Source organism: Lepus europaeus, chromosome 7, assembly GCF_033115175.1.
Source record: "Lepus europaeus isolate LE1 chromosome 7, mLepTim1.pri, whole genome shotgun sequence".
NCBI lineage: Eukaryota > Metazoa > Chordata > Mammalia > Lagomorpha > Leporidae > Lepus > Lepus europaeus.
Window position 1 is genome coordinate 74,883,418 of NC_084833.1, and position 23,551 is coordinate 74,906,968.

Below are 23,551 nucleotides of genomic sequence, written 5' to 3' on the forward strand. Positions count from 1 at the left end.
GCCTCTTCCTTCCCTCAGATCCCTGACTTCTCTGGCCCCTTACCTTACTCTCTCCTCTTCAGTCTTCTTCAGAGCAGCGTCCCGCTGCAAAACCTTCATGATAGCCTCTTGTTCCTCCTCGGTCAGGAAGCTTAAGTCAATCATTTTGAAAAGTGTACACAAAAAATAATAGTAACAAGTAAAATTCTCAGGGCTAAATCAGTAGACTGCAACCAAGAAGATTAGAAGATGCAAAAATGTCTTGTTCCGTTCTGCAAGAAGTCTTGTTTTGGCTCAGAAAAAGTTCTGGGCAGCTGATAGTAAAATCCAAAGTGCCCTTTCCCACGAGGAAGTAGTAGTTCACGAGACGATGCGGAGAACAGGCTCCCAGAAGGATGCCGATGCCACATTCCTGGCCGGACTGGTCGCTTGTTCCTACAGCAGCATTCTTAGCACACTCCCTCCCTGAACCAGTCTTAAGGTTCTGTTTACTCTCTCTCCACCTTCGATGTCAACTTGATGAGAGGCAGCAGCACTGGAGCATCACCTACCTGGAGAATCATAAGACAGTAAACACCAGACAGTGAGGGGTAGTTCCTGTAAGCATTGCCATTATGATAAGGTTTCTAAATGACCATGTTAGTCTCTGAGATCAGAGAAACCTGTTCTGCTGGCTTCCTAAGCAAATGGTCATGAAACATGCTTCTACCCCATTCCAGACTGCCAAGATGCAGAGCACACAAAAATGCCTGTCAATGTTTAACAGTCCACTTGAAAGAAAGATGACTGTAAAAATGAACTGGTTCTTTCTGTCTGCAAACTCCTAGGACACTAAAAAGTCATGTGATTCCAGTTATCAAAATACTGTGGATAAAAAAATTGTAAATGCTCATCTCTTCACAAACAGGAATATTCCACTGGAGTATCCAGCTCTTTAATGACTGTATTAGGTAGAGATAGTTTACAGAACAACGGCAGCTGTTATTATTTACACAGTCACACCTCTAACCTTTCTTGGGGTTGGAGAACCTACCAAGTTTGTCTCCATTTCTGAGGGGAAAGAGCATTTACTAGTGTGTATATATAAACCAGAGGAAAGAAAGGGAGAGAATTTCAGAACACACCACCATCCAAAGGGAGCATGTTTGAATAGAAACGTGTCAGAATCCTGATCTTTTTTTTTTTTTTTTTGAGATATTTTAAACACACATGTAATAAGAAGGTGAACCCTAAAGAATGCCTCGGCCAGACAGGACTTCAGAAGTTGGAACCTTTTTAACAAGTGCAGTGCTGCATATAGAGTGGATATTAAAATTCACACGTCAGGTGGGCATTTGATACAGTCGTTAAGCCACCACTTGGGATGCCTGCAGCCCATAGCAGAGTGTCTGGGTTTGAGTCGCTGCTCTGCTGTCTCCATTCCAGCTTCCTGCTAATGCACACTCTGGGAGGCAGCAGGTGAGAGCTCAAGGAGCAGGGTCCCTGCCATCCATGTGGGACACTCAGACTGAGTTCCCTGGCCCCTGTCTTTGGCCTGGCTGTTGTGGCTATTTGAGAGAGTGAACCAGTAGATGGGAGAGTTCTTTCTGTCTATGTCTCTCTGCTCTTCACAAAGAAAAAAATGCTTTTCTTCATAAAAAAAAATAAAAGCCATTTATTTAGTAAATTTTTAAAGCAGCCCTACCAAAGAATATAATAGAATGTGTATACTAGTAAGTGAATGATTTATATGGATAAATCCCTTACAAAACAGAACTACTTGGAAGTACTCCCTCTACTACTTGCTAGCTATAAGCCATCAGGCAAGTCATTGCAAATCTGAGATTCAGTTTTCTCATTTGTACTACTTCACATTATGAGTTTCTTCATGGACTATAAGGATTCAATTGAATGATGAACATAAAATGTATTGTTATATGTGTTATGAAACTAATAATGATTATAACATATATGTTGCATCCTGTACCAAACTTAGCTACTAAAAATATCTTCTAGCTTCCTTTTTGAGTTCACAATTTTGATCTATCCAGCTGAATAAGACTGGAGTTGGTTATATATTCTCTTTTTCTCTTCTGTATTATATCTCTTTCTGATCTTCCCATTAAGTTTAGACTTCATAGACTGGTATTCTGATGACCTTTGCTTTATCTTCTTGTTCTTCTTTGTATATTGTTACTACTCAAATAAATATTAAGACAGTACTCCATTATCTTTATAAAATTTGCATATACTTATGTATGCTATTGCCTGCATGTTCATTTTTTTAAATTTTTAAAAATTTTATTTAAGTTATTCAAATTTCATGTATTTCATATATACAGATTTAGGAACATAATGATACTATCCCCCCTTCCTGCCCATGCTCCAATATTTCTTTCTCCTCCCTCTCAGATTCTCACTCTTAATTTTTACAAAGATCTATTTTCAATATACTTAATGACCATATAGTAAAAGAGTTCAACAAACAGTATGAAGAAAAAAAAACACCACAGTTCCTCAAGGGAAGAGACAGGGCTGTAAATAAGCTTGAAAACTAATCATTCGGCCAGCGCTGTGGCTCACTTGGTTAATCCTCCACCTGTGGTGCTGGCATCCCATATGGGTACCAGGTTCTAGTCCCGGTTGCTCCTCTTCCAGTCCAGCGCTCTGCTGTGGCCTGGGAAGGCAGTGGAGGATGGCCCAAGTGCTTGGGCTCCTGCACCCGCAGAGGAGACCAGGAGGAAGCACCTGGCTCCTGGCTTTGGATCGGCGTAGCTCCCGCTGTAGCGGCCATTTGGGGGGGTGAACCAATGGAAGGAAGACCTTTCTCTCTCTGTCTCTCTCTCTCACTGTCTAACTCTATCTGTCAAATAAATAAAAAAGAAAATAAAATTAATCTAATCATTCTTCAAGACAAAGTTATCACCTCCTGGATCCATTCCCTTACTTCCATACCCAGAGTGAGATGCTGTGGTAGATTCAATCATTGTTTATAAGTCCCCACTCCCTCCCTATATCAGAACTATATAGAACCATGCTCCCTCCAGAGTGAGCAGGGCATTCATCCATACCCTTCTGATGTAGACCATGGCCTGTGACCTGTCCTGGCCAATGAAATTAGAGCAAATGTAATGTATGCACAGGCTATCCATGTGCTTGTGTGGTTTGATATGACTGTTTGTACTCCTGACATGTGCCATGAGAATGACTTGCCCTGGATATCCACTGCCTCTCCATTCTGGATTCCAGAGAGATACAAGAACACACCTGAATCAGACCTTTGGAAACAAGGCCACCCCAGCTGGCTTATAGAAAGCAAGAAATATGGGCCGGCACTGTGTGTAGTAAGGTAAGCTTCTGCCTGCAGCACCAACATCCCTGGTGCACTGGTTCACGTTCCAGCTGCTCTTCTTCCAATCCAGCTCTCTGCTGAAGGCCTAGTAAAGCAGTGGAAAATGGCCCAAGTTGCTTGGGCCCCTGCACCCATGTGGGAGACCCATACGAGGCTTCTGGCTCCTGGCTTCAGATCAACTCAGCTCTGGTCATTGCAGCCATTTGGGGAGTGACCTAGCAGGTGGAAGACCTTTCTCTCCGTCTCTCCTCTCTCTGTCTGTAAACCTACCTTTCAAATAAATAAATAAATCTTAAAAAAAAGAAAACAAGAAATAAACATTTATCATTGGAAGTCATTGAGGTTTAAAGGTTGTTATACAACACTTTCATAATAGGAACTTGACCAATGTAAAAGCTTTCTCTTCCATACACAAGTCTACTGCTCTAATTGTCTTCTCTTCATCTCTTTACTTGACTGCAAGTTTCTGAATATGAAGAAATAAGTGAATGAGTAACTGAGTGAAGAACCTATTGAAATACACAGCATCACCAGTAGATGGTTATCTCAATTCTTCCCTTTCTTTCTTGCACGGTAACTTCCTAAGACCTCAAAGGCTGGCAAGGAAATGGATTTGGGCCATATTCTGGGAACTGTATTTCCAATGAGGTTCCATGGGAAATTGTTTTTTTATTTTTTAAGATTTATTTATTTATTTAAAAAATTTGTTTTATTTATTTGAAAGAGAGAGTTACAGAGAGAGGTAGAGACACACAGAGAGAGGTCTTCTATCTGCTGGTTCACTCCCCAAATGGCCAGAAATGCCAGAGCTGAGCCAATCAGAAGCCAGGAGCCAGAAGCCTCTTCTGGGTCTCTTACATGGGTGCAGGGGCCCATGGACTTGGGCAATCCTCTGTTGCCTTCCCAGGTGCACTAGCAAGGAGCTGTATCAGAAGTGGTGCAGCCCTTACTCAAACCAGCACCTATATGGGATACTAGTGCTGCAGACCAGGGCTTTAACCCACTGTGCCACAGCGTTGCCCCTATTTAAGATTTACTTAATTTACTTGAAAGGTAGAGTTACATAGAGAGAGAGAGGGAGAGACAGAGACAGAAAGGTCATCCATCAGCTGGTTCACTCCCAAATGGCCTTAGTGACCAGGGATGGGCCAGGCCAGAGCCAGGAGCCAGGAGCTTCTTTCAGGTCTCCCATGTGGGTGCAGGGGCCCAAGCATTTGGCCATCTTCCATCGCTTTCCTAAACTTATTAGCAGGGAGCTGGAGTGGAAGTGGAGCAGCTGGGACTTGAACCAGCAACCATAAGAGATGACGGCTCTGTGGGTGGAGGTTTAACCACAATGATAGCCCCTTATTTATTTCTTTGAAAGTCACAGAGAGAGAGAGAAAGAGATCTTCTATCCACTGGTTCACTCCCCAAATGGCCTCAATAGCTGAGGCTGGGCCAGGCAAAACCAGGAGCCAGGAGCTTCATTGGGGTCTCCCACATGAGTGACAGAGGTCCAAGCACTTGGGCCACCAGGGAGCTAGATTCGAAGTGGAGTCACCAGGACTTGAACTGTGCCCAGCTCAAGCTGCTTTACCTAATATGCCACAGCATCCGGCCCAGGAGATTGTACTTAAATTCAAGATAGGACTGGAAGTCTATAAAGACAAAAACAAAACAAAGCAAACAAAACAAAACAAAAACAAAAACAAAAAAACCTTACATGGCCAGTATTAGTAACTGGCAGAGTTGCTGAAGGGGAAATGTTGGTGTCCACACCTTTAAGAAGTACAAGCTACCAGTGCTTATGTGTAAGTTTCCAAGGGTTAAAAATTCTCTCTTAACGTAGGTTATTATTGAATAAGAGCAGTGTTCTTATTTTCTAGACAAAAGAGGAAAGGGCTGGAACCTTTTCCTCCTAGTTGGGTACCAGGAGTCACTACTCCATTAGTTTGCAAGAGTCTTCAGGGGGCAATCAAGACTTCAGTCGCAGGTGCTCACCAACTCTCAATATCCTGTGTCATATCTAACATGGGACCCAACAGAATAGTTTATTCATGCATTCACCAAATATTTAGTAAGAGCCTGGCACTGGCAATGCAGTGATGAGTAAAACACACACACACACACACACGCACACTCCAGCATTTATACCTTTGTAGAGTTTGCATATTACAGGGAATAGATAATGATAAAACTAAATGATCAAAAGCATGGGAAAATGGGAAAGCAGTAGAAGATGCCCCAAGTCCTTGGGCACCTGCACCCACATGACCTAGAAGCTCCTGACTCCTGGCTTTGGGTTGGCATAGCTCTGGCCATTGCGGCCATTTGGAGAATGAACCAGCAGATAGAAGACCTTTCTCTCTCTCTCTCTCTCTCTCTCTCTCTCTCTCTCTCTCTCTCTCTCTCTCTTTCTCTCTGTCTCTGCCTCTCTGTAACTCTGCCTTTCAAATAAAATAAATAAGTCTTTTAAAAATTATTGAAACTTGGCCAGCGCCATGGCTTAACAGGCTGGTCCTCCGCCTTGCGGCGCCAGCACACTGGGTTCTAGTCCCGGTTGGGGCGCCGGATTCTGTCCCGGTTGCCCCTCTTCCAGGCCAGCTCTCTGCTGTGGCCCGGGAAGGCAGTGGAGGATGGCCCAAGTCTCTGGGCCCTGCACCCGCATGGGAGACCAGGAGAAGCACCTGGCTCCTGGCTTTGGATCAGCGCGATGCGCCGGCCGCAGCGGCCATTGGAGGGTGAACCAGCGGCAAAAAGGAAGACCTTTCTCTCTGTCTCTGTCTCTCACTGTCCACTCTGCCTGTCAAAAAAAAAATTATTGAAACTTAATTAAATTACATAACAGGTTGGAAGAAGATCAGACCTATGGAGGAACATGAAGCAGAGAGGAAGCAGAAAAATGATGTGGGCAAATGGAGGGAGTTGGAGTTTTACAGACAGTAGTTAGGGTAGGTCTCAGTGAGGAGGTGACATCTGAACAAAAACCTGATAGAGATAAGGAAAGCAGCCATGCAGACATCAGGAAGTCCTGAGAGGGAGTGTTTCTTACTGTTCAAGAACCATCAAGGAGGCCCGTGCTGGAACAGCAACGTACACTAGGGAAACAGGAGAGAGAAGGTCAGAAAGGAAGTGAATCAGACTGTATTTGGCTTTGTAAGAACTGTGAGGTTTCCGGCTTTTTCCTCGGAGATGGAGGAACATCAATGAAGCATAGGAAAAAAGAAAAGGCAATAAACACTTATTAGGTACCTCCTACATGCCTGGCACTTTATATTCATCATCTTACAGAAGTCTCACAAAGACACCATGAGGGAAGTTCTATTTCTGGGTTTTTCAAATGAGGAGAGTAAGGCTCAGAAAGGTACTTGCCACCAAACTTTTGTGTAGTGGGACCAGCATTTGTTAATGGTTTTGTTAGAATAAACTACCCTAAAGTTGACATCTCATGTAATTCTCCCCTCCAGATTCCTCCAACCAGAGGCAGAACAAAACTTCTGTCTGTGGACCCTCACTCTGCTTAAGCATAAACGAATCATCAGCTTGCAGCTGGCAGTCTGTTTGAAGGCAATTTCAGTGCTAATGGTGAGGGGTGAATTTTGTCTTCTGTAGTATCCCGCATTCTCATGTGAGAGCCTCACCATAATCTTTATACAAAGGGGAGAGTGGGAGTAAATATACCTGTATTCAAAGGACTATTGATGTGTACACAGGAATAGCTCTTGCTTCAAGCAAGAAGTTCTCCTTGAGTTCAGCCCTGCCATCTAGTCTCTAAATGCTGCTGAATAAGTTTTCTAAACTCAGATCTGACAAAGCCACATTTACAGGCTTAAAATGTTTCAGCAGCTTCCCCTTACCCATTGAATAAAGCTTGGAAAAATTAGAGAGATAGCTCCCATCTGCTAGCTCACTTCCCAAACACCCACAGTGGCCAGAGCTGGGAACTCCATCCACATCTCCCATGGGGATGGCATGAGCCAATTACTTGAGCCATTTATGCTGCCTCCCAGGGTCTGCATTAGCAGAAAGCTGGCCAGGAGGCAGAGTTGGGAATCATACTGAGATATTACAGTGTGGGACACAGGAGTCTCAACTGGTGTCTTAATGGATGGATCAAATGGCCACCCCACACAAAGCTTGAAATTTTTAATGTTGCCTGGAGGACTCGACACAAACTATGACCTATTTTCTTTTCCCAGCTCTTATCCTTAGGCTCCAGCCATTCTGAATGTTTCCAGTTCTTTCTGCCTTCAGGTTTTTGCGTATGCGATTCCTTCCTGCTGAAACAACCTTTCCTAGTTAATACCTTTTGAGTCTCAAGTTGTATGTCACTTGTTGCACAGAAATCTGCCTAACTCAGGGGCAACTTAGGTGCCTCTTCTGTGTGCTCCATTACCAACTGGCTTCCTTGCTCACAGTATCTATCACACCATCTCAAGCTCCTATCAACTCATATTTGTTCTCCACTAGCTTACGAACAAGGCCTGGATCTATGAACACTTCATGTTCCCAGCACCTCACACTACACCTTGAGTCTATTAGACATCCAAGTATTTGTGGAAAAGATAAAGAAATGAAATTTAAAAGGATTGATATTCTACTTCCACCTTAACATGAACCTGACCATAGGGCTCATAATTGAAAAATTTAGTCTGTTATTTACTGGGTCCCAGTTTCCCGTCCTCCATATGATTGTATGGTTTGAATAAGTGACATGACTTCTCTAAGTCTTACTTCATGCATGAATATATTCCCTTCCTTACAGAGGTTATTGTGAAGCTCTGGTACAATTCAGGACACTATAGAGAACAATATGGAATAATGAGTAGCAGCAGGAACAGCAGTGCAAAAGGAAAATTTGAGGGCTCCAGATGTGGACTGTCCATAATTCATATTTTCTATGTGTGAGCCCTGCCATGTTATGTCTATGAGCCAAGACTCTTCTTGTCAATTGCCCAAAAGTTAAGTCAGAGAGAAACCATGATTCCAAACAGTTGGTGATTGCCTTTGATTGCAGCTAAAATAAGAGCAGTATGTAGCCATAATCCCAGTCATCTTGCCTGACCAAACCCTGCTTAACACCTTGTTGACAACAGAAATTTCCCAAAAGGCTCAACTGTAAGGAGGAGCCCTGATAACATTATCTCCTTTCAAAGAGAGCTGTTGAACCAAAAGCCTACAGACCTCATGGAAGGGGAGGAAACATTACATAAGCAGTGACTCTCACATGATAAGGTTTTCAGAAAAGAAGCAAATTGTTCTGACAGTCCCATGATATGAAGAATGAAGACTTGAAAGAGAAATCTGGGCAGCAGCAGAACAGCAGGGGAGAATGGTGCTGGGGGTGGGAGGCCCTGATCAGTGAAAAGGCAGTAATTCAGAATTCATCCATGCCTTGCACATTTCCTAAATCAAAAGATGAATGGAATACTCCACAGATGGTCCTGGAGAAGCTAGGGTGGAACAAGCTGAGTGTGGCAATCAGAGAATCTTTGCTCACCTACCTCTTTCCTCCTGATTATACTGCACTGGTGGTCACTGGACCACCAGGCCCTGCTGCCAGGACACCCATGCCCAAAGCTGCTATTGTCTTCCTAGGCTGCTCTGCTTCTCAGGCTCACTTTGCACTGTGGTTTCTCGTGCTCCTAAGTTTCATGCACTGACTGTATTTTGCCCCCACTCTATCAATATCTCCCTTTCATATAATAACATCAAAGGAAAACAAATTTCATGCTTTCTGTGACTCCTCTGCGCTGAGAGGAAGATAAACCTGTACCTTCCCTCAACTATCCCTCACATGATGTTTTCTAAGCCTGTCATGATCTTGATCATTTTTCTCTGGGTTGAAAAATGAGCAGATAATGCTAAGTGCTTTATATATACATATGATCTCAGTTAATCATCCTGACCACACAAGAAGGTGGGCACTCTCCATGTCATACAGATGAGAACACTGGGGCTGAGGAATTAAGTGACCTGCCTAAGGTGCCTCAACCAGAATGTGATTTAAGATTCTTCAGTGGGGCCAGTGCTGTGGTGCAGTGGGTAAAGCCACTGCCTGCAGTACTGGCATCCCATCTGGGTGCCCATTTGAATCCCAGCTGCTCCACTTCTGATCCAGCTCTCTGCTATGGCCTGGGAAAGCAAGAAAGGCCAAGTCCTTGGGCCCCTGCACCTGTGTGGGAGACCCAGAGGAAGCTCCTGGCTTTGGATTGGCCCAGCTCTGGCGGTTGCAGCCATCTAAAGAGTGAACCAGCAAATGGAAGACCTCTCTCTGTCCATGCCTCTCTCTAACTTTGCCTTTCAAATAAATAAATAAATCTTTTAAAAAATTTCTAAGGCTTTTTTTTTTTTTTTTTTTTTTGGACAGGCAGAGTGGATAGTGAGAGAGAGAGACAGAGAGAAAGGTCTTCCTTTTTGCCGTTGGTTCACCCTCCAATGGCCGCAGCGCATCTCGCTGATCCAAAGCCAGGAGCCAGGTGCTTCTCCTGGTCTCCCATGTGGGTGCAGGGCCCAAGGACTTGGGCCATCCTCCACTGCCTTCCCGGGCCATAGCAGAGAGCTGGCCTGGAAGAGGGGCAACCGGGATAGAATCCAGTGCCCCGGCCGGGACTAGAACCCGGTGTGCCGGCGCCGCAAGGTGGAGGATTAGCCTGTTAAGCCACGGCGCCGGCCTTCTAAGGCTATTATTCTAAGTGTTTGACTACATCACTCTCCTTTTTCCTCAGAGAACACACAGTCAGGGCAAAGATGAGACTAGAACACAGGTTCCCACTTTCAGCCCAGTTCTCTTTATCCTGCTCTTCCCTCCCTCTGTATAGTCTACTTTCTTCTTTGTCACTTCCCGTGGGCAATATGAGTTGGTTCTCAAAGTGTGGCACGCTCTTCTGTGCACAACTTATTAGGAATAGAAAAGTGACAGGACCCCTTGGGTGTCTTTTATGGCTAGACATGGAAAAAAGAACAAGCATGGGATAAAGAAGGCAAAAAGGCACCTGTGTCAACATAGCTTCGTTGAATGGTATAGACCCCTGGGACCAGAAATTATTACTCAGAGAACCACTTTATATGTTTAAACCCAATCAGGATGATTTGGTAAGTTCTTACACAGAGATGTGTTTACATGAAAAGCAAACTTTGCCCATTCACTGTGGGAAAACAATGTGCCATGAATATATTCTTATTTTTTCAGTCAGGGCTTCCAGCACTCTGTTTAAAAATATGTAAAAACAGTTTGGCACATGCTCAATTGGACTTGGCCCTAACGGTAGAGTTAGAAACGTGCCAGGGGATTCCAATTCAACCCCATCGAGGTGCCATGTACCAATGCCATCTCACTAGTCCAAGTGATCAGTTTCAGTTCATAATTGATCATAATGATAGGACTAAGAGTCAAAGGGATCACACAAACAAGACTAGTGTCTGCTAATACTAACTGATAGAATTAAAAAGGAGAGAATGATCCAACATGGGAAGCGGGATACACAGCAGACTCATAGAATGGCAGATGTCCTAAATAGCACTCTGGCCTCAGAATCAGCCCTTAAGGCATTCAGATCCAGCTGAAAAGCCCATGAGAGGATTTCAGGCATGGAAAGCCAAGACACTCTGGCAAAAAAAAAATGACCTAAATGAAAGATCTCTGTGAGATCCCAGTGGAAAAAACGGGCCATCAAAGAAGGAGGTACCTTTCTCTGAAGGGAGGAGAGAACTTCCACTTTGACTATGGCCTTGTCTAAATAAGATCGGAGTTGGCGAACTGAAGAGGCTTCCATAGCCTTGGCAACTCATGATAAGAGCCTACGGTGATTACTGACGCCATAAACAAGAGTGTCAATTTGTTAAGTCAACAACAGGAGTCACTGTGCACTTACTCCCCATGTAGGATCTCTGTCCTTAATGTGTTGTACTATGTGAATTAATGGTATAACTAGTACTCAAACAATACTTTATACTTTGTATTTCTGTGCAGGTGAAAACTGTTGAAATCTTTACTTAGTATATACTAAACTGATCTTCTGTATATAAAGATAATTGAAAATGAATCTTGATGTGAATGGGATGGGAGAGGGAGTGGGAGATGGGATGGTTGTGGGTGGGAGGGAGGTTATGTGGGGAAAAAGCTGCTATAATCCAAAAGTTGTAGTTTGGAAATTTATATTTATTAAATAAAAGTTAATAAAATATGTAAAAACATTTGAACTAGTGTGTGTCCTAAATTGGACTTTTTGACAATAAAAATTTTCTTGTGACAAGTTCAATATAGCCTCTCCAAAAATATTAGCTAAGGCGCAGACGTTTGGTGCAGTAATTAAGGTGCTGCATGGGACATCCATATCCCATGTCAGAGTGCCAGGATTTGAGTCCCAGTTCTACTTTTAATCTAGCTTCCTGCTAATGAGCACCCTGGGAGGCAGCAAATGATGCCTCAAGTACTTGAATCCCTGACATCTATGTGGGAGAACCAGATGAAGTTACAGGTTTCTGGTTTGGGTATGGCTGTAGAGGGCATTTGAGAATGAATCAGTAGCTCACTCACTCGCTCTGTCTCTCTCTGTCACTCTGCCTTTCAAATAAAATTTATTAAAAATTTTAACTAAGGGGCAGCAGGTTTTACCTCCATTTGCAATGCTGGCCTTTTATATCTCAGTGCTGGTTTGAGACACAGCTGCTCTTCTTCCAATCCAGCTCCTTGCTAAAGTGCCTAGGAAAGCCATAGATGATGGTCCAAGTACTTGAGCCCCTGCTACCCACTTGGGAGACCCAGATGGAATTCCAGGTTCCTGACTTCAGGCTCCTTAGCCATGGCTGTTGTGGCCATTTGGGGAGTAAACCATTAGATGAAAGATATCTCTCTCTCTCTCCATCCCTCCCTCTCCCTTTCCCTTTCAAATAACAAATAAATTTTTTTCTAATTTAGCTTAATAACAAATAAGCAAATGAAATGAACTTATGAAGAAGTGAACAAAAGCTATAGAGAGAATAAAAAGAGAATAGTTTGCTACTCAACAATATGTTTTAGTTTCTATAGAGGAACAAAGGAAAATTCAAAAGTGGCAGTCATTTTCAAGATAAGAAATCTTCATTTTTGCAAAGATTCTTCTAAAAATGAAAGTCATTTTTATGTTTTGTTCATTTCCTCCAGCTCCAGGCCAATGTAATCAGAAGTGAACATCTTTTTGAAACTGGCTTGGTGACCTCCAACTAAGAATGAAGGAGGGGAAGAAAGACCATTTGTACAAATATGCAACAGTTACCTCTATTCCCTAATCTCATATTCAAATTTAAGGATAATATCCTTGGATTTCTGAAAAGTTTATCTCTGCTATTCCTTGGCCTCAAGTTTAAATTTACAGTCCCTTTAGGAATCAAATATTTCAACCAAGCTTCAACCAAGAGCAACTAACTCTCATAGAAGCACTATATTAAATACTAACAAAGGAAGTGTAAAACAAGTGTTAGGAGAGTCACAAGGATTTGAGAGGAAGACAAAATCAGATGTACCTTGAAGGCTAAACTGGAAAATGGAATGGGCATTTTGCGCAAGAGCCCTGGGTCATAGAACCGCAGAAGGTGTTCAAAAAGAAGGCTAGGCACTAGAGGGTAGGGTATAAACAGGGGAATGGTGATGAGGGTCAGATCCTGAGGGGCTTGAAATGTCAACAGAGAATTTGAACCTGAATTTTTCACACCTTTCAGGCTTGATAAATATGCTACTACCATTCTTTTTTTAAAAAAAATTTATTTATTTACGTGAGAGGCAGAGTTATAGACAGAGAGGGAGAGAAAGGTCTTCCATTCACTGGTTCACTACCCAAATGTCTTCAGTGGCTGGAGATGCGTCCATCTGAAGTCTGAAGCCAGAAGCCTGGAGCCTCCAGTCTCCCACATGGGCGCAGGGGCCCAAGCACCAGGGCCATCCTATACCATCCCAGGCCATCAGCAAGGAGCTATATCGGAAAAGGAGCAGCCAGGACTCATGCTGGCACCCATATGGGATGCCAGCACTGCAGGCAGATGTTTTAACCTACTGTGCCACAGGCCCCTAAAATTTGTTTTAAAGATTTATTTACATATTTGAAAGTCAGAGTTACAGAGAGAGAAGTAGGGGGAGGAGAGGGAGGTACAGAGAGACATCTTCCATCTGTTGGTTTACTCCCCAGATGGCCACAATGGCCAGGGATGGGCCAGGCTGAAGCTAGGAGGTAGGAGCATCTTCTGGGTCTCCTATATGAGTAGCAGGGGCCCAAGAACTTGAGTGATCTGCAGCTGCTTTTCTCAGGCCTGGACTTGAAGTGGAGCAGCCAGGACACAAACCAGCACCCATATGGGATGCTGGCATCATAGGTGGTGGCTTTACTTATTATGCCACAGCGCCAGTCCCTACAATCATTCTTTTAATCTATATTTACTTGGTATATTAAGATTCCAAGTGATAAAACAGTGAAGAAAGAAAGGAGTTAGGGAAACGGGTAGCTGGAAGTTCATTTTAAACCACACCCTAATCCCCTACTCCCACACATAGGCTAAAATTTCAAATCAAGTCTAGAAAAAGCGGGGCTGGCACTGTGATGCAGCAGGTTAAAGCCCCAGCCTGCGGCACTGGCATCCCATATAAGTGCCGGTTCGAATCCTGGCTGCTCCACTTCCGATCCATCTCTCTGCTATGGCCTGGGAGCAGTAGAAGATGGCCCAAATCCTTGGGCCCCTGCACTGATATGGGTGACCCAGAGGAAGCTCCTGGCTCCTGGTTTCAGATCAGCTCAGATCTGCCCACTGTGGTTATCTGGGGGGTGAGCCAGCAGATGGAAGACCTTTCTCTCTCTAGCTCTACTCTCTGTAACTCTTTCAAATAAATAAAATGAATCTTTAAAAAAAAAAAGTCTAGAAAAGGGATGACTTTCCTTTGACAACCAATAAGGAATTGTATTTTAAAGGTTCAACTGACATTGCACGGAGCTGCTATGAAAGCCCACACATTCATGGGTAGTTTTTTAAAAAAGCCATATTTATTCATTCATTCATTTGAAAGAAAGAGAGAGAGAGAATAGATCTTTGATATCCTGGTTAACTCCCCAAATGCCCACATCAAAAAGGGCAAGGCCAAGCCAGAGCCAGAAGCCAGGAGCCAGGAGCCAGGAACTTCATCTGGGTCTCCCATGTGGTTGGCAGGGACCCAAGTACTTGGGCCATCATCCACTGCTCTCCCAGACACATTAGCAAGGAGCTGGATTGGAAGAGTAACGTAGCCAGGACTGGAACCAGGAATTTCAATATGGGATTGGGTTTCCCAAGTAACAGTTTAACCCACTATACCACAACACCCACCAGAGACTGCTATCACTTTAATTATACTTATAATTGTTCCAATGAAACAGTGGTATTTGCTGATCAGCAGCAAATTCCCAGACATTGCTCAAGACCTACTGGAAAATCTTCAGGGTTGATGTTTAGGAATCTCTGATTTCTAAAACGTTCCCCCCATGTTGTGGATGTTTGGCCAGGTCTGGGAATCTGCAATTATAAAAGATTCCCAATAGGTCAGAAATGGCTGATGACTGGCTAAAGAGCACAGCAAGTAGTCGAAGTTAAACATGTTCATTTATATATAAATTGCTTTCCAGCTGCGACAAGAACAAACACAAAAAGTGAACAGCTGAATCAGAGTCATAACTAGTTCTTTTGTGCAGATAAGGAAACAGACCATAAAGGGCTAGACCAATTGCTTAAGGGTCACACAGCTGACTAATGTTAGAGCAAGGATACCCAGAGAAGACCTCTTTTATCTCCCAGAACATATACAATTTCAAGGTCAATAAGGATTTACAAATGGGCTAATTAATGGATTGGAGTGCATTTCACAGCATTCCTAAAGCCAGCAGGCTAACAGAAGGAATTATACATGAATTCTAGATTTAATTATTTTCTAGGTTTGAAATTCAGAGAAAAGGAGTGGAGGAGCCAGCTGATTTATTAACTAGGCTGCAATTAAACCCAGGATCATAAAGTTAACTGAACTGTAACCATCACCAGCTCAGACTTTACAAAGACTCCAGAAAGCTGTGCTCCTTTTTGGTACAATTGTATATTCCTACCCCATCTGGGAATAAGGGGCTCTCTCCAAATGTACTAACTCGGGGGTTTCAAAAAACATTAGCACCACCTGAAAAACTGTTCTAAAAAAGCCAATGCCCAGGCTCCACCCTTTACTTTCCCCCAGTGATCTTCATTTAACTGGTTTGGGGTGAGATCTCCCCTTTTCCCTACAACTAGGATAGCTTTCAAAGGTACCCCAGTGATTGTAATGTGTAGCCAGAATTGAGACCACTGAACCAACTTGTCCTCTCCCCCTACAGACCCATAATCAAGTCCAGGACCTGGGATGAAGTAAGTCAAGTACGCATGGCAAAAAGAATGAGGAGGCAAGTCACTGAGCTCAGTGTCCCACACCGGCAGCAGCCTAAGAATGAATACTTCCTTCATAGTAGAGGCACAAATTTAAGTAGCAATGCACTAGCCAGGTGCTGCAAGTGCAGCATCAGCACTGGTATGACCTTGTCTCCAAAGACTTTGTGCCACAGGCACCTTATTTGCTTTTCCTTATTCCTGTACCTCCTCAGATACATCTAGTCAGGCCATTAATTATCCCATCAAAGATACATCAAGTTCTTGCTATATGTCCAAGGTCTTCTTTTGATCTCCATCCTCTAAAACAGGGGTGGGGAACATCTAGCACGTGGGCCACATAAGTCCTGCAAGATCATTTGGTCTGGCCCTGCCAAGGCAACTGCAGGTGGGACTTGAAATTCAATACATCTATAGCAGGCTAATTTATAAGTTGATTTTGTATGGGCTATGAATGATACTATAAATATCCAAATGGCCCTTGGCAGAAAAAAGGCTCCCCACCCTCCGTGAGAGACTTATTTGAAAGTAGCACAGGTGAATAATGCTAAACACATCCATTTCCTACAACCCTGACATAAGAGGCTGATGTGACATGGAATGCATTGGTTTTGGAGTCAAAAGATAACTGGAAGGGGATGGACCATTTATTAATTCTTTGGCAGTTCCCTTAAGGACTCTGGGTTTATTTCTTGGTCTATACCAAGAAGCAGCAAAACCAACCTCTCAGGGTGACTGTGAGGATGACATGAGGCTATAAGAAAATCAATGACCTGGGACACAGTGAGTGTTTCATGCATCAGCCCAACCACCTTTCCAGACCACCCTGGGGAGGGAATATTATTGCTGCTGCCTTCCCTATTTACCCCTGGATTATCTCCCATTCAATAACTACAACCCCATTTTATGAGTGAGTCCAAATCTTGGTTTCTGCAAGCAATCTCTTGTCCCACCATACCAAAGGGGTCTTTGAGTAGATTAAAAAAAAAAAAAACAACTAAATTTGGAATAGGTATCAGTAGTAGAGAGGTTGTGTGGGGAGGATGCCATTCTTAAATTATCAAAAATTCTTCTAAACCCTCTTATCTTTGACCTTGACCTCAGCTTTAAAAAACCAAGAGTTTGACATCTCGCTTTCTGGTTCTGCACTAACAGCCCTGCTCTAATTTGGCTTCCACAAGCAATGGGGTAAGAGGTGTTTGTATAATGTGTCACCAAAACCTAACATGGTACTTGACATACCACGTGCCTCATTTATTGGAAAAATAAAGGGGAGGGAGGGAAGAAGGGAGGGAAAGAGAGAGAGAGAGAATAAGAATAGGGATCAGAGGGGAAAAGCAAGATAATTCAACAGGTAAAGCCAAAAATGGTTTCAAGGGTGGTATAAAAAAAGTTTGACAAGGCATATTCCATAAATGTATTTTTTAATCTCTCCTCCAAAGATGTCCACACTCTGTCTCTGGAACCTGTGATGATGTCACCTTACACAATAAAGGGAGCTCTGAGGATATATTAGGGATCTTGACATGAAAAGATTTCCTCAGACTATCTACAGAAGGCCGGTGTGATCACAAGGCTCCTAAGAAGGAAGCAGCACAGTCAGAGAGGGCAGCTACGAGGATGAAAACGGGTGAGGATCTGTTTTGAATACGGAGAAAGGGGACATGAGCCAAGGCTTTCCCCCTAGGGCCTCCAGAAGCAACTCAGCCCTGCTGACCTTTTGGTTTGACTTTAGCCTGAAAGGCCCACTCAGACCTCTGACTTCTAAAACTGTAAGATAATAGATTCATGTTTAGAACTAGAATTGTAAGCATAGTAATGGGAAAATACGGTGCAGTGCTGTGGCGTTGAAAGTGAAGCCTCTGCCTGCAATGACAGCATCCCATATGGGCATCAGTTCAACTCCTAGCTGCTCCACTTCTCATCCAGCTCCCTGATGATGTGCCTGGGAAAGCAGCAGAGGATGGCCCAAGCACTTGGGTCCCTGCAACCTCTTGGGAGACCTCGAAGAAGCTCCTGGCTTCAGCCAGGCCTAGCCTCTGCCATTGCGGCCATTTGGGGAGTGAACCACCGGATGGAAGATGTTTGTCTCTCTCTAACTCTGCCTTTGAAATGAATAAATAAATCTTTTTAAAAAGAGTAATAGGAAAATAATACATTGCCTAAGGACAGACAGTGCTTCATATTCATCCTTTAATCCACAACTTGCTGCCTGGAGCCCTGTTAACAAAGTACATTCTCATAAATTACTGAGGTACCACCCAGGACACTTTTCTCCTTGTCCTGTAGCCAGTCACTGCTAAGATTGCTCGATTCAACCACTGCAATCCCCTCCAGTTTCACCCTTTCCTTCCCTTTTCTACCACTCATGTAGAAGGCTGTGATCATCTCTGAAAATGTCTGGTTCTCCCTCACTTCTACCATACACAGTTCAGCTAGATTCATATCTCAAAGCACCACTTTGATCACATCATACCTCAAACTTCAAAACCTTTCCTTGGGCCAGCGCCGCAGCTCAATAGGCTAATCCTCCGCCTGCGGCACCGGCACACCAGGTTCTAGTCCCAGTCGGGGCACTGGATTCTGTCCCGGTCGCTCCTCTTCCAGTCCAGCTCTCTGCTATGGCCCGGGAGTGCAGTGGAGGATGGCCCAAGTCCTTGGGCCCTACACCCACATGGGAGACCAGGAGAAGCTCCTGGCTCCTGGCTTCGGATCAGCGTGGTGTGCTGGCCGCAGCACACTGGCCGCAGCGGCCATTGGGGAGTGAACCAACAGAAAAGGAAGACCTTTCTCTCTGTCTCTCTCTCACTGTCCACTCTGCCTGTCAATAAATAAATAAATAAACCTTCCCTTGGGGGCGGCATTGTGGCGCAGCAGGTGAAGCCACTGCTTGCAAGCCAGCACTCCATATCAGAATGTCATTTCAATTCCCACCTGCTCAGCTTACAATACAGCTCCCTGTTATTGTGCCTGGGAAAGTAGCAGAAGATTGCCTGGGCTCTTGCCACCCAGATGGAGTACCTGGCTCTTGACTTCAGTTTGGCCCAGCCCTCACTATTGCGGTAATTTGGGGAATTAACCAGCAGATGGAAGGTCTTTCTTTCTCTTTCCTTGTCCTTCTTGTTCTGTCTTTCAAATAAATAAATCTTTAAAAAAGAAAAAAAACCCTTCCTGAGCTCTCTCTTGATGGCAAAGGAAGTCCAAATTTCTTACCCTAGTATTGACATCCTTCTCATTCCAAACTTCCTATCCAACCTTCTTGCCCATGGATCTCTTCCTAGTCCTTGAACTCCAGCCAAACTAGTCTTCATATATTCAGTCTAAACCATCACATGAGACCTTTGTTCATGCTGTTCTCTCCTTCTACATCTGCACACCCCCAAACCTTAGCCATCACTCAGATCCCGGCTTAAATGACAGCTCCTCCATGAATCGACTCTTATAGTCCATTTCCCCTCCTGTTACCCCTACCACAAGCCGGCAATATTACCTCATTCACTGAGCCTTCATCACACTTACCTACACGTCTGTTATCTGAAGTAGGAAAGAGCCCAGGCTTCAGAGTCAAATAGATTCAGATACAATATGACCCTCTTGTACTAGTTACTTAACTTTCTCTGAGCCTTGGCCTCCTCATCCACAAAATGGGCATCATACCTGTCTTACTAGGTTTCTGAGAAGAAACATATAGGTGTCTAATATAGCAATTATTCAACAGTCAGTGCAGCAACATTATCCTAACTTAAATACACATTATTATAACTTAAGTACCTATCAAATTCCACTAAAGGCTTAAGGGACAGATTTATGTCCATTTCATTTTTAGCCACATACTACCTCTCACAGAGTAGCAAAAAAGCCTAAAATCTGAGAAGTTACTGAAGTGTTGAGAGTCTCTCTCCAAAATTCTTGCCCTGTGTCAACTAAGAATGACCTCATCTCTAGACATTTCAGAGAGCAGAAAGGAAGCACACTGATCTCTTTCTGACGGTGTTAGAATTTTTAAACTGGAAACTTTGCAAGATGCACTCATTGGCTACTGCCTCTAAACTTTTACCCCCAACCAACAGTAATAAGTGAGCATAGCTTTCATTAGCATAAGTTATGAATTATTATTTTAACATCACTGAGCTCTAGCTCAGACAACTGTGGTTCCAGAACTGGTGGGACAAAGTTTGCTTTTACTCCATCATGTTTAGAAATCTCATGCTGTGGATCCTCCTTCATTCCTCAGTTGACTAGGCAACAGAATTACTTTCCTTTAAAGGCATTCCTTGGGGGTGACAGTTGTGGCACAGTGGGCACAGTGCCCATATGCCATACAGAACTGCTGGTCTGAGTCCTGGCTATTCTGCTTCCAGTCCAGCTCCCTGCTAATATACCTGGAAAGCAGTGAGTCATAGCTCAAGTACTTGAATCCCTGCCACCGAAACGGGAGACCCAGATGAAGTTCCTGACTCTTGGTTTTGGTCTGGCCCACCTGGCTGTGCAACCCTTTAAGGAATGAAGTAGTGGATGGAAGACCCTCCCTCCCTCCCTCCCTCCCCCTCTCCCCCTCCCCCCTTCCCCTACATGCAACCACCATGTAATTAGTCAGTACCACCTCTGCCCAAGCATCATTCTAGGACCTTCACATACATGATGTCCTCCTTTAAGGTAGCTGTCCTGTTCCATAAGGACCTTCACTATTTGTGAGAAGGTGGGAGAAACGACCAACCATCTCTGAAACTGGACTTAACATTAAGTATCAAAATGAGCAGCCCCCAGTTTAGTTTTTCCAAACTCTATTCCCCTTATTACTTATTTCTCAGACCAGACTGACTGAGATTCATTACAATGCCTTAAAGAAAGATAAAAGCCCTAATGAACAAAACTCATGAAATATTCTGCTGGTCTTCTGGAGAAAAACAGCCAGAGCTGACCTTAAGAATTCCACTAATTCCCCCTACCACAAGACTAAAAATAGCTAAAGAGCATTTCTAGTTAGTGATGGCCTTTCCTTTAAAGGAAATGATATGCAAAAAGGCATGCTGGGGTCATTAGCCCAAACCATGCAGTCCCATGATAAATCCTTGGCCAAATGTTCCTATGAGAATCTGCCTTCACATGGTCAACTCTAAGGTTTCACTGTGATAGCACCCTGCCTCCCACTTTCCTCCCCACTGTTTAAAGACATACATTAGCAGTCACTCATTACCTGCAGGGCCACCAGAAACTCATTTCCCCTTTCTTGGCCTCAGATTCCACATCTTGACCTCTAAGAGCTTCTCTCCCTGTAAGACTCCCTGAGAGGTACATACAATGGCTCTCTACAGCCTTTAAGGTACAGTTCAACCCCCTCAGTGTTACACTGGCCCATCCAGATCTGGCCCCTGCCTTCCTCTCCATGTCTCTTATTGTAGGAGCCATAGCTTGATGTTCGTTATGACCACTCAGAACTATGTGCCTTTGGAACATGTAGCTTCCTCTGACTTCAAAGACCTTCTCCAGTTTCTTAAACTCCTAGTCATCTTTCAAGAAATAATCCAGGGACTGGTACTGTGGCACAGTGAGATAAGCTGCTGCCTGCTAGCATACCATATTAGAGTACCGTTTTGAGTCCTGGCTACTCTGTTTCCAATCCAGCTCTCTGCTAACATGCCTGGGAAAGCAGTAAAAGATGGTCCAAGTGCCTGGGCCCCTGCCACCCACATGGGAGACCCAGATGGCTCCCGGCTTTGTTCTGACCCTGCCCAGGCCATTGCAGCCATTTGGGGTGTGAATCAGCAGACAGAAAACTGATCTTTCTCCCCCCCCCCCCCCCCCGCCACCAACACTCTTTATCTTTCTGTTACTCTTTCAAATAAATCTCTTTAAAAGACATAATCCAAGTCTCATCTAGCTCCTGGTAAGTTGGGTTAGTCTCCTCCTCTGTGATCTCACAGGACTCTTCATTTTATAGCATCTATCTTCCTGTCTCCCTTACAAGTCTGAGCTTTCCTTGGAGGTAGAGACACCAGCTCCCTCTATCTCCTCTATATTCCCAGCACCAGACCTGTCTCTGTCATTCAATATTGGATAATATTGTATCAAATTCCACCAAAGATCCAAATTCATTTTGTAGCGTTATTCCAAAAGACCAGATATTTATTTATTTTCAAGAAATGTTTTCTCTGTTCAAAAAGTAAGAAAGCAAACTATCTTCAGGCCTTTCCCTTATTAGGAAAAAATATATATATAGCTGTTCAGAATTGTGACATCATCTTTATAGAGTTGAAAAATATATATTACATTGGTCCCAGAGAAACCTCTCTTTAAACCAACTGAACCACAGTTCTTAAAAAGAAGATTCAAAGTTATAAATGATGTCCAATTTGGTGGGTTTCTTTCCTTTACCAAGAGGAAAGAAAACCTCCAAAAGGGATAAATTATATACTCAATTTTCAGAAAATGTTCAACCAAGCCCTGGAAGACCAGATGAAAAGCAGCAATAAAAAAAGAATATAATCTTGTATTGAAAATCAAAATACTTCTTGAACTATTAATAACATTAAAAGGCATGTGCATGTATCATAGAAGATAAAAAGTGAATTGGTGTAATTAATTGGTAGGACTTGAACTTGATGAGGAGTTAGAAAAGAAACAGGCATTCTGCCTTCCTGTATTACCTTTTTCCATTGTTATATAGTTATCTCCATAGCACATGACAAACTATCCACATTTTACAGGTGAAGAAACTGAAGTTCTCAGAGGTTAAGGGACATACCTAAACTCATGCTTCTTCCATGAAACAAAGCCTGGATTTGAGCCCAGGTCTTAGAGGTTAAGGGACATACCTAAACTCACGCTTCTTCCATGAAACAAAGTCTGGATTGGAGCCCAGGTCTACGTTACCCCCAAAGTTATGTCCAACAACCGGGAAGAACAGTGGTAAAGGCAGAAGAAAGGGCCAGGCACATTGAGCCCTACAACAGAAACCAAAAATGTAAAGAGGAGCTGGGTAGTTCCTCAAACCTCTGCACACCCAAGACACTGAGCTTTGAAGTACAAAACATTGTTAAAATTGCACAATGCAACTAGTTTTCCAAGGGATTTTCATTGTGTGACCCCAGTTTAGAAGCACATAAAAATAAATCTAAAGTGTGAAGAGTAGGCAGGAAGTATGATATTACAGCAGCAAAGCTATTTTTCCACAAACACCTTGAACTGATCTGGAAAAGAGCTTGTTATATTTGCCAAAGCTTTAAAACACCTCCAAAGGCAGGCACAAATGATCACTGACACACCTATCAGAGCCAACCTCTGCCCTGCCTAGGGGCACACTTGGAGAATTGGGTTCCTGTCCTTCCTCCATCACTAATGACTGAAACCCTTGGCTTCCCTTACCTCTCTGGTGACCATGCCTATACAATGAGATGTTTGGACTTAATCTCTCAGGTACCTTCCAACTGTTTCTTTTTCCCCTCATGGGCATTAAACCAACTAACAAATGAATATCAAGACCACCGCCAACCTAGCTAAAGGAGAAAGAGATATAGAGGCACACTACTGGAGATCCACAAAGTATCTTGCTGCCTGGTACAAAATGCCTTTTTAGAAACTAAATGTTTTTTTCCTAAGATGCAGTCATAGTAGAGAAGAGAAAGTCAATAAGGATCATAGGGTACAAAAACTAGACAGTCTTCTTCTCTTTCTTTCTGCCTTCCTAATCCTAACGAAGAGTGTCCTGTTTGGGACTAGCCTAGGCACAACAGACACAACTATTACATAGTAAGACCTGGCTCCTATTGTAAGATTTTAGCTCAAGCAATAAGAGTTGCGGGTTTACATTGTCCTGTAATACACACACACACACCCCTCCAAACCACCTCAGGA

The 23,551-nt window shown here is 43.5% G+C and overlaps 1 protein-coding gene across 12 annotated transcripts in view; it reads right to left on the reverse strand.

Annotated features, from left to right (window-relative positions):
- SYTL2 (synaptotagmin like 2) overlaps positions 1-23,551 on the reverse strand; it is a 127,245-nt gene that overhangs the window by 71,175 nt on the left and 32,519 nt on the right. For all 12 annotated transcript variants that reach the window (XM_062196824.1, XM_062196822.1, XM_062196817.1 and 9 more), the window contains one exon: positions 44-530. In XM_062196824.1, coding sequence (XP_062052808.1) covers positions 44-144 — 101 coding nt within the window. In that variant the 5' untranslated portion in view covers positions 145-530. The remainder of the gene's footprint in view (positions 1-43; positions 531-23,551) is intronic.